Source organism: Melospiza melodia, chromosome 1 (genome assembly GCF_035770615.1).
Source record: "Melospiza melodia melodia isolate bMelMel2 chromosome 1, bMelMel2.pri, whole genome shotgun sequence".
In the NCBI taxonomy this organism is placed as follows: domain Eukaryota; kingdom Metazoa; phylum Chordata; class Aves; order Passeriformes; family Passerellidae; genus Melospiza; species Melospiza melodia.
In genome coordinates this window covers 5,134,804-5,146,171 of record NC_086194.1, presented here as the reverse complement: position 1 = coordinate 5,146,171, position 11,368 = coordinate 5,134,804, and the positions used below count along the sequence as shown (strand labels likewise).

Below are 11,368 nucleotides of genomic sequence, written 5' to 3'. Positions count from 1 at the left end.
AATTTGAGATCTGGACCCACTGAGGTGCAGACCTTGGTCAAGTCAATGAGCAACAGCAGCCCCTGCTTTGTATAGTAAGACTGTCACTGAAAAGATGTATTTTAAGACTGAATTTCTCCTGAAGGAGAAAATAAAAATTTAGTAAAATCTGGGAATATGAAATGCTGGTAGAAGGTCACTGAATCAAATGTGACCTGAATGGAGACAGACCTGTGCAATATGTGCATAAGCCTTGATGTCACTGTAGCTTTAAAACATTGACAAAACCTGCAGTTTGAGGCTCTGAGGTCTTGCTAATTCTTACAACAGAGTCTTCCTGTATCAGATTAGATGTGTATTTTTATGAAAGCGCTTACTCCACAAATGCTGGATGCTGCTGCTCAGTGACTTAACCTGGAACACCAACACAGTTGTTTTATTTCCCCTCAGAGTTCTAAGAAGTGCTGGAGAGAGTTCTTTGTTCCCAGTCACAGGCTCCAAGCAAGGATCCAGGTCCTGAAGTGGTGGAAGGCCCCGTGTCAAGCACAGCCCTGGTCCAAAGGCACAGCCAGGACAGGTTACAGAGCACCCAGCTCTCAGGACTCTGCATCAGGGCAGCATGAGGGATTTTGCCAGTCTGGTCCAGAACCATTTTTTGGTGCAAGGATTGGTGTAGTCACAAATGGTAATGAACCGTAAGATACTCGGGAACTCGTTCTTCATGGACTTGTACTTGACTGGAATCAGCCGCTTGTGCCGAGCACCTGAAAGGGACATCCCACAGAGAGTCACACAGAGGGGGACACAGAGAGTCACACAGAGAGGGGCAGACAGAGTGTCACACAGAGAGGGGGACACAGAGAGGGGCACACAGAGAGGGGCACACAGAGAGTCACACAGAGAGGGGACACAGAGAGGGGGACACAGAGAGGGGACACAGAGAGGGGCACACAGAGAGGGGGTGACACAGAGAGGTGACACAGAGAGTCACACAGAGAGGGGACACAGAGAGGTGACACAGAGAGGGGGTCACACAGAGAGGTCACACAGAGAGGGGGACACAGAGAGGGTCACACAGAGAGGGGGACACAGAGAGGTCACACAGAGAGGTCACACAGAGAGGGGGACACACAGAGAGGGGGACACACAGAGAGGGGCACACACAGAGGGGTCACACAGAGAGGAGGTCACACAGAGAGGTCACACAGAGAGGTCACACAGAGAGGGTCACACAGAGAGGGGGTCACACAGAGAGGGGGTCACACAGAGAGGGGGTCACACAGAGAGGGGCACACAGAGAGGGGCACACAGAGAGGGGGTCACACAGAGAGGGGGTCACACAGAGCCACAGGCAGAGCCCACATCCATTCCCTCCCCACCACAGCACACACATCACAAAATCCAGCTTTGCTCCTGACTGTGGCATCCCATGAACTCTCTGCTCTTGGTCAATCCCCAAATCCCCAGCCCTGGAAATAGCAGTAACTACTCACCATAGAGTTAGCCCTCGTGGGGGGAAAAACAGACTCCCCCTGGACTTCTGTGTCACAACTTCCCCTGGTTTCTCCTTCCCCTGTCCCCTCACTGGCTTAGCATCCCTGGAAGCCACCCCCTTCCCCTGGTGGCCAGTCCCCTCTGCCCAGCCCTTAGCTCTGCCTCCCACCCCTTCCCCTTCTTAAGCTGCCTGCTCCACCTGGTTCTTCCTCTTTCTCTCCAGGTTCCCCTTCAGCTGCATGAGACTGCTGAAATAAAACCTTGCAAAAGAGCCTTTCTTGCATTGTGGTGAGTGTTGAGTGCAGGTTTGACTGTGTTGCCTGAATGTTAACTCAACTCGCTTTTCACCAGGAGAGGTTTGTTGGGGACAAGAAATAGGCAGCAGCACCTACCATTCTAACACCAGCATTTTTACCTGACTGGGCATCATCTGATTATACTGCAACCAGTTCTCACTCTGGAGAGCAAGTCTCTGACTCCTGATTTATTCAAGCTGCAGATGTTCCCCAAGGAATCCCCCTGCTAACATGGACTGCTGGTTTTGAGACACCACGAGGTGAGAGCACCCTCCCTGTGACTGCTGCTGCTTGAAGGAGCAGCTCTTCTACAGAGGAGTTTTCTCCTTGTAGCTCTCCACAGGGACACCCGCCACCACCTGCACTGAGACAGGGATGAGGCAAATAACCAACATTTCATACCTGCAGCAGATGCTGAGTAATCTATGGGGTTCTCAGAACCTGCCACCAAACCCTTCTGTGCATCACTAACACCCCACACAAACAGTAATGCTGTGACTTCTCTAAGCCTGTACTTCCACCTGTGTTCCCACTGGCAGAGCTCAGGGCATTCCACACAGATGGAGCTTCTTTTCCTGTTCTAATGGAAGGTGTGATGCCCACAAAAAGCTGCTGAAGAACTAAAAGGACTTTTCTACATATCTTGATGACTGGGGGCTGATACAAAGTCCTGGGAGTGTTCACTGGATTAACTGATATCATATGAAATTAGTGTGTCAAGGAAGAGGAAGTGAATTCCTGTCTCTGCCACCAGCTTCTGGCCTAACCTCTGGCATGTCCTTTACAATATCATGTCAGATGCCTCATCTAGAAGAGAGACTTTATATCCAGATACTCTTCCACATATCCTCCATACTATTAGGATATTTTCTACATATCCTCCATACTATCAGGGTATTTTCTACATATCCTCCATACTATTAGGGTATTTTCTATATATCCTCCATACTATTAGGATATTTTCTATATATCCTCCATACTATTAGGATATTTTCTATATATCCTCCATACTATTAGGATATTTTCTACATATCCTCCATACTATTAGGGTATTTTCTACATATCCTCCATACTATTAGGATATTTTCTACATATCCTCCATACTATTAGGGTATTTTCTACATATCCTCCATACTATTAGGGTATTTTCTACATATCCTCCATACTATTAGGATATTTTCTATATATCCTCCATACTATTAGGATATTTTCTACATATCCTCCATACTATTAGGCTGGGCTGCACTTACTCCCCAGCAACACAGGCAACTGTAGAATGACTACTGGCTAAAAAACAGCAATCACAACAGACCTGGCAGAAGTAAATTGGTGGCTTTTCAATTCAGAACAAAATATGTAAAAAATTTCCCAACCTAAGTTGAACATTCATTCCATATTTTGTTTACCCATCCACTATACTCAAGGATCCCTACAAGAATCATAAAATGGAATGGGTTGAGTTGGAAGAGGCCCTGAAGATCATCCAGTTCCAACCCCCCTGCTATGGGCAGGGACACCTTCTAGACCAGGTTACTCAGAGCCCCACCCAGCCTGGCCTTGAAATCTGCATGTTCATTACCTGTCACCTAATTCCCAGCTTTACTCACATCCTGGATTTATTATACTACTTTTTCTGTGGATCTGGAAGCCCTTCACAAGCCTGACATGCAGCTCTGACATTTCTGGAGCAAGCAGCATTATCCCACTGACAGCTGGAGCAGTGCAGCACAGGCAGCTTCTTGCTTGCAGCCACATGAAGAAGGTCAAGAGCAGGGCAAGGGACCCAGCCCAAGCCCCTGCTTGCACAACCAAATTATGAAGCCCCTGTTAGTTCTAGTGGTACAGTGCCCACTGACCTCAGCTGAAGGTTTAGATGTCATTGTAATAAAAAGGATAATGTGCAATTGTAAATGGGATATTTCTATGATCTTACCTGGGGAAAGACTAAGAGCAAATTTGGTCTGGAAATCACATTCTTCGCTTTCCAGGTAATCATCAGAAACGACAACCACCATCCTCCGACACCTGCAGATTAAGCAGGGGAGAAGACAAATAAAATGTCAAATGAGATGGTTTTCATTCCCACAAACAGAAGCATTCCCACACACAGAGCAGAAACCACTGCTCTGAAGTGCTCCAGTGGAGAAGGACCTGGCTGTGTTCCAGCAGGAATTAACTGCAGAGCAGGAACGGCTGACAGACACATAGTGATGTTACACAGAAAAACTTGATTACAGACACACACTCATGTACCAAAAAATGAGGAACAGTGAAGTCCAGTCTGGACTTCACTGTGCAACCTTTATGTGATCCTGTGTCTATAAATGACACACAAGGCAAAGAAAAGCAATTGAACATAAGTAGCATCACCACAGTGGCACCTCCCTCATGAGCACAATGAAGGGACACACTGGGGAAAGCCTGAGTCGTCCTTCCTGAGCCAAGAGCATGAAGCAAAGCCCATTAAGACATTCTTGTGGATTTCTGCTGTTTCACTGGCACCACGCTGCAGACATCCCTGTAAAGTGAATGTGATGTTCCACTGCACTCACAGCTGGCCCCAACAGCCACGGTTCACTTACCTCCTCTCTATGAGTTCTCCACTGATGGAATACACACAGGCTCCTGGCAAGACGTCCCGATCAAATACACAGAGCTTCAGTTTGAACTCTGTTTGCTCCAGCTCCCTGATCATCTCCTGGACAAACTGGAGGTCTTTCTGACAGTAGCAGATGAAGGCATCAAATATCTCTGTTCCACTCCCTGAAACCATTAAAAAATGTAGCTGTCATCTTCTACTATAAATGAAGTTCACTCCTGCAGTGAACTTCCAAGAGCTCCCACAGACTTTAACTCAGAGAATCAGGAGTCTGACAGAAAAGCTCTGGCCACTCTAAAGGTAATTTAGCCTTTTATTAGATGAGCTGCCCTTCAGCCCAGACTCCTGCCCTTAACAGAGCAGCCAGGAGGTAACACACACTCATCAGGCTGCTTTCACTGGCCAGGCTGTTCACACACCCACATTGCCTGGCAGGGGTCAGGGAAAGGAGCTGAGGTGCAGACAGGCAAAATCTGAGGAGGCAGCAATGTCCAGCTATGGGAATCTGAGTGGAGCTGGAGGGAGCAGAGGACCCCAGGGGATGCAACTCAGAGCCCTGACACTGGGATTTCACTGACAGTTTCACATCTATAATATCCTTCTGGTCTGGGTCCTTTTTCCCTAGTTCAGGTCACAGAGATTCAAACTTCCCAAGCAAAACAGCATTCAGCAATGTCCTGCCATCTGCTGTCCATGGAGCTGTGGGGTGAGCCTTGAAATTTGGAACCTGTCATTCTTATGGCTGATGTCAAACCTGGGTACCTGCAGTCATTTCCTAATGGGCCTGTTTTCCAATTACATTAATGGCTGGCAGCTCTTGTTTATTTAGCAGTTATCCAAATATTAAAGTGCTGCATTTGAAGGGCAATGTTTCTCATAATTAAGTGCCTCAGTACTGCTGGATAGTTTCCAATTGTGTTATTTTTTTCCATATCAATGTCACTACAGATAAATTCAATTTTTTATGCCAGTTAAAGCCTACCACAGTGAAAAAATAGGTCAGGCTCTAAAAGCTGCTGAGGAAAGTATCAACCCAGCAGGCAGATTCAGCCCAAGAAGCAACCAGTGAAGCAGAAGGGGGATGTCTGCCAGGTCAGGCAAACTGAGGGTACTGCTGCAGGGGCATGCTGCTAACTTGGGGGTCACATCAGGCAAAGCTGCCATGTACAAACACAGAATATTGATCTGGGGACATTTGGGGATGGTTGGTGATGTCCACACATGCAGCAAAGGTGGCCAGCACACACATGTGCACACACCTGGCTGCACATGCAGGGCTGCACACACACAGAACACATTTCCTCTCTCCACCCACTGCACACCTACTTCAAACCCACTTCCTTTTCATTCAAGGTGGTTCCACCTGCCCAAGACAGGGCAGGGAAATCACCTCTGACACCCTTCCCCCTGGGCTCCAACCCCTTGAGCTTTCAGCAGCTGCTGCTCTGGGCCAGGCTGGGCTAAGGGACACATTTCTGTGAAGTCCCCTGCCATGTGTGTCCAGTGGCTCTGTGCCAGCCTGCTCCTGTGTGTAGTGTTTCCCAGGGTTGCTTCCCCTCTCTGCTCTTAGAAACAGGAAAAATGAAGAAAGCATTCTGGCCTGGGGTATGAAAACTTGTGGGAACTATGAAAGCAAGCAGGTTTTCTGCACTTCCCATGGGGAAGGTGACTTCAACAGGAGGTGTGAGGCAGCAGTGGAAGCAGGGGCTCTTACCATAAGGATCATCCCTGGTGGTGATGCCCATCAGCTCTGATGTCTTTGGCACACTGCTGTCCACTGCTGGCACTTGGAGGGGCTGGTTGGCCTCTTCCTGCTTCCTCTGCAAGTACTTCTTACAGTCCTCCTCTGCAAAAACACACAGCCAGGGCAGAGCTCCTGTGACCTGGGTTTGCACTGCTGGAGCTCATAAAGCAGGAATAGCTATTTCAGGGATCAGGGATGCTACAGGGAAACCCCCTGTCTGGTTTTTTCAATATGTAAAATTTCTCTCACCTCTTTTTGAATGTCTTGATGCTGCCTCCACCACCTCCTCTAGCAATTAATTCCTGAAAATCACTCTTGATATTTTAAGAAGTACTTTCTTTTGCTTGTTTTATTCTTCCTCCTCCCCTTAGCTCTACTATGTCCCAGTACACCTTTAATACCAGGAATAAGGTACAGAGCAGGTCCCAACTCTGCTATCTGCTCTCATTGTTCTGCATTTTGGAATATTTGAAATCACAAAATAGCTGGGGATGTTTTCATGGTGTCAGTCTTTCTGTCCATGTAAAAAAGCCATAAGACAAGACAAAATGGCCTCAAGCTGCACCAGGGGAGGTTTAGATTGGATATTAGGGAACAATTCTTCACTGAAGGGTGGTGAAGCACTGGAACAGACTGCCCAGGGCTATGGTGGAGTCAGCATCCCTGGAGGGATCCAAAAGATGTGCAGATGTGGCCCTTGGGGGCAGGGCTTAGAGGTGGCCTTGGCAGTGCTGGGTTCATGATCCTGCAGGTCTTTTGTGACCTTAGCAATTCTCTGCAGACACACAAGAGCAGATTCACACCCCAGCCTCTGCCAGCCAGGACAACTGCAGGTGGCAATGGCTGTTCACACTCACCACACACAGCAGGACCAGGTGAAATTTTAAGGAGCCCCTGAAGCAGCTTTTATGTTGTGCTACAGCAACAGGGATCCTCTTATCCCAAGCAGAGTAGAAAAAGAAACCCACCCTGAGATAACTGAAGGGCAAAGAGCTGTCACAGTCACTGCTGTGAACTGCCCAGTCAGGTCAGTGGTGGGCACAGATCTATTATAAACAGACATGGTTTAAAAATAAATCATAAATCGAAATGTGAAGCCTTTGGAGAACCAAGAAACTCTGCAGCCTCTGCTACTCTGTAATTACAGAAGAACTGAAAGTAAAAGGAGATTTGAAAAAAGGAATTGTGAAAAGGATGAAGCTCCCTAGAGACTCTACCTTTACTTAAGATTAAAAAAACTCCAACAAGTGTTAATCAGTACTGACCAGCTGGCACAGGTGATTGTGCAAGAGCAGAGTAAAGGATCCCTTGGAAGGGCAGGATCTGGTGAGAGCCCAGTGAATTCTCCTGTAACACAGCCTGGCACAAGCAGGTCTGCAGGAGCCCCAGCCTGAGCCCCACCCCCTGCTTCTGTCTCAGCTTTGCATCTTGTTACTGGATTATCTCCAATCTAATAAGGCTCAGATCTGGCCAAAGCTTTTCCTGAGGCTGAGGCATTCCCAATCTGCCTTTCTCCTCCCCTCAGCCTTCCCAGTCCTGCAGAGGGGAGAATCAGCCACATTCCTTACGAGCCACAAGGTTCAGATTTCACATCTCTCCTCACTAAAGCCACAACTCAGATCCCCTGTTGGTGAGGTGTGTCAGCTAAATCAGTATCTTTGAAATCATGATTGTAATTGCCAACAGCTTCAGCAGTCTCAGAGGAAGGACTGGCACACAGCCACCACCCTAAGTGTGCCTTGATTCCCCTGGGAGCCAGTTTCACAATCCAAAATACTGCTGAATAGGCAAGAAGAGGCAGTTATTTAACAGCATTGCATAGTGCTCAATACAGAAATGTTCATTTCAGTGGATTTGCTCCAAGTGTTCTCTCCTTGCCTCTGATTTGGGGTGGATCAGTCCCCAGCTGGAAACAGCACCTGATTGCACAGGTTAATGAGAGTGAACAAGGATCAGGGATGCTTTGGGACCATCAAGTGAAACTCCTCCAAGCTGTGCTCCTCCACCAAGCACCTAACTAGGCTTTACATTCCTCTGGCAGTCAAACAAATTCCTGAGAAATTGGAAAAAAACAGAATAGAAACATGAAATCTAGAGCACAAAATCAGTAGCATGATGAGAACACAGAGAAAACAGACCCAGTAACCATCAGGCAGGAAAGGAACACTTTTGTAACAGGTCAGGGAAGAAACAAAAATCACTGAGTTTCAGCAGGAAAGAGCACAAATGTATCAAAGCAAAAAGCTTCACCTCCCTGAAGATGATTCTACAGAGAAATAAACTGCTGAGGATGATCAGAGTTAGGGTAGAGCTGCTGGGACATCAATACTGATATTTTCTGATTCTGAGCTGGATCCCACTGAAGAAGTTCCAGTGGTACACAAAGATGCCCCTGGCATCAGGAAATACTGTGCACAAGAGTACATGAAACCTTTTTCCTTTCCCTTTTTCCTTTCCCCCTTTCCTTTCCCCCTTTCCTTTCCCCCTTTCCTTTCCCCCTTTCCTTTCCCCCTTTCCTTTCCCCCTTTCCTTTCCTTTCCTTTCCTTTCCTTTCCTTTCCTTTCCTTTCCTTTCCTTTCCTTTCCTTTCCTTTCCTTTCCCTTTTCCTTTCCTTTCCCTTTTCCTTTCCTTTCCCTTTTCCTTTCCTTTCTTTCTCCAAGAGCTCTCATCACCAGCACCAGGTCACAGGCTCTCAGTGCAGCCCTCAGGCAAAAATCCTAGAAGAGGAACAGTCACACTGGTCAGGCTGAAGATCCACCAGCCCCAAGCCTCATCCTGTCTCAAGCACTGCACAGAACCAGATGTCCAGGGGAGAACATAAGAATAAAATAAACTTACAGAGATATTTCCCTAAAATTTATCTTTCAGATATAATCTACAAATCTGCTTTCATAATCTCTCTTTTGGACTATTCACAGTTAAGGAATTTCCTGAGCCACAGAGAGTGTTTTTGTTGAACAGCCCTTAGTGGGCCCCTCTTCCAAGAATTTATCTGTCCCTTCTTATCAGCCAGAACCAGCCTGGGTGGTCCCAAGGTTTTTGGAAGCTCCCCCAGATTTGCTAGGAATCTCTGATAAGCAGATCACAAATTACACTGATGCTTTTGTCTTTCCCAAAACCTGGCCTTCAGACTGTGATCTAAAGTAGGAAGAACAGGACCAAAGGGAAGTGCTCCATCACCTCTTGGTCAGGCTCTCTACAGAGATGGATTTCTACATCTTCCTTTACCTCCGTGAGTAACAGGAAGTGAGATTTAATACTTCCTCCTTGCTAACTCAGTAAGCTCTGTTATACAACACAGGCCTTCAGGGAATTCTCTGGCTTTGGAAATCCTTCAGCAAAAAATTTCCCCTTCTGATGACAGCTGGGTTCCCTCTGAATTTCTCTGACCACAAGGAATACAAAGAGCCCAAAAAGAAGAAGTTATCAGAACAGCACAAGGGCCTTCATTCTTCTCATTGACCTGTCTCAATTTTTTCAGCTTGCATGGATTTTTTTTCCCTGACATTATCCAGGTCCACACATCCCTCATCCCCCCCAACAAACATCTTCCTATCACACTACATCCACACATGATAATTTTCACACTGTCTCCTGGCTAACCTGGCTAAGAGCATCTTTGGCACAGAGAAACTTTTGAACTGAAGGTTTGGGATAAGCCAGGGCTCCAGGTTATTTTGCAGGGCTCATGGTTAGGATAAACACAGCACACATCTCTCCTGGAAGGCAGGTGAGACTTCTGAGAATCACAGAATGATTTGGGTTGGAAGGGACCTCACAGGACATCTCATCCCAACCTCTGCCATGGGCAGGGACACCTTCCACTAGCCCAGGTTGTTCAGAGCCACATCCAACCCGGCCTTGGACGCTTACAGGGACTCAGGGACAGCCACAGCTTCGCTGGGCAACCTGTGCCAGGGCCTCACCATCCTCACAGGGAAGATTTTCTTCCCAATATCTAATCTAAATCTCTTTTCGTTTAAAACCATTCTCCCTTATCCTATAACCATTCATGAACAAGTTCCTCTCTCCCCTTTTAGGCGCTGGAAGGGGCTCTAAGGTCTCCCTGAAGCCTTCTCTGGCTCAGGCTGAACACCCCCAGCTCTCTCAGCCTGTCTCCATGGCACAGGTGCTCCAGCCTCCGGAGCATCCCACAACAAACACGATGTCACTCCATAATCTGGAAAGGGCTTTCCTTCTCCTTTTTTTTTCTCCGTAACCTCACCTCCGCGGCCAGAGCAACAAAGACGAACACAAACAGGAAAGACCAACGCAAAGAGCAAGGACCAACACGAAGAGCATCCCTTCCCTCCCGAGGCATCAAGGAGGGCAGGCTCCGGGATTCCCCGGGCTCTCCCCCAGCTCCTCACCCACGCTGCCGGCCAGGTCCGTCAGGACATCGTCGCGCCCCAAGCGGCGCAGCACGTCGAGGAGCTGCCCCACGGTGGCCCCGCCGGGGCAGCGTGCCGGCCATTCCTCCAGCAGCGTGGCCGTGGGGTCGGGCAGCCCCTCAAGCCGCCGGATCTCCAGGAAGCTGCAGCCCAGCGCCTCCGCCAGCGCCGTCCAGTCCGCGGCCGCGGCCGCCCGCGGGTTGAGGTAGAGGCCGAGGCGGCGGCGCACGCCGTAGTTCAGCGCTACCATGGGCACGGCGTGTGGGTCCAGCGGCGGGACGGGGCTGGCAACAGGGCTGGGGCTGGCAGCGGGGTCCGACGGGGACGTGGCCATGGCCATGCTGCGCTCCCAAGTTCCCCTTCCCGGTACTTTCGCTTCCCGGCTCGCCCCGCCTCTCCACCGCCCCACGGGGCTCTCTCTGTGCCCGCCCTGCTTCCCTCACGATGCGGGGCTCTCGCTGCCCGCCCTCCCTCACGGTGCGGGGCTCCCTCTCTGCCCGCCCTCCCTGCCTCCCTCACGATGCGGGGCTCACTCCGTCCGCCCGCCCTCCCTCACGGTGCGGGGCTCCCTCTCTGCCCTCCCGCCCTCACGGTGCGGGGCTCCCTCTCTGCCCTCCCGCCCTCACGGTGCGGGGCCGGACGGGTCGGTATCGGGACCGTGTGGGAGCAGGAGCAGGGCAGTGATGGTTTCCCCCTGTGCTCCGCACCTCGAGTGCTGTGCCCGGCTCTGGGCTCAAGTCAGGAGGGGCATTCAGGGAGTGGAGAGGGTCCAGAGAAGGAATGGAGTTAGGGAATGGTCTGAAGGACATATCCTATACAGACTGGCCAAGGGAGCTGGGGGTGTTTAATCTGGAGAAATGAATGC

The 11,368-nt window shown here is 49.3% G+C and overlaps 1 protein-coding gene across 2 annotated transcripts; it reads right to left on the bottom strand.

Annotated features, from left to right (window-relative positions):
- Positions 1-426: 426 nt before the first annotated feature.
- MYD88 (MYD88 innate immune signal transduction adaptor) lies at positions 427-10,874 on the bottom strand. Of its 2 annotated transcripts, XM_063176798.1 has the most exons (5): positions 10,483-10,874; positions 6,083-6,214; positions 4,352-4,532; positions 3,703-3,794; positions 427-743 (listed from the first exon to the last, which is right to left on the bottom strand). In XM_063176798.1, exons 1-5 carry the CDS (start codon positions 10,841-10,843, stop codon positions 589-591), a joined length of 921 nt encoding a protein of 306 aa, XP_063032868.1. In that variant the 5' UTR covers positions 10,844-10,874; the 3' UTR covers positions 427-588. The 2 variants fall into 2 exon arrangements, with proteins under 2 accessions (XP_063032868.1, XP_063032940.1); XM_063176870.1 differs by lacking the exon at positions 6,083-6,214.
- Positions 10,875-11,368: the final 494 nt, after the last annotated feature.

Coding starts and splice junctions, on each gene's coding strand:
- MYD88 (XM_063176798.1), bottom strand. CDS start 10,843: ATGGCCATGGCCACGTCCCCGTCGGACCCCGCTGCCAGCCCCAGCCCT. Junction 4,533..6,082: donor CACCAGGGATGATCCTTATG/GTAAGAGCCCCT, acceptor TAATGGTTTCAG/GGAGTGGAACAGAGATATTT. Junction 744..3,702: donor TGCTCTTAGTCTTTCCCCAG/GTAAGATCATAG, acceptor TGTCCCTTTCAG/GTGCTCGGCACAAGCGGCTG.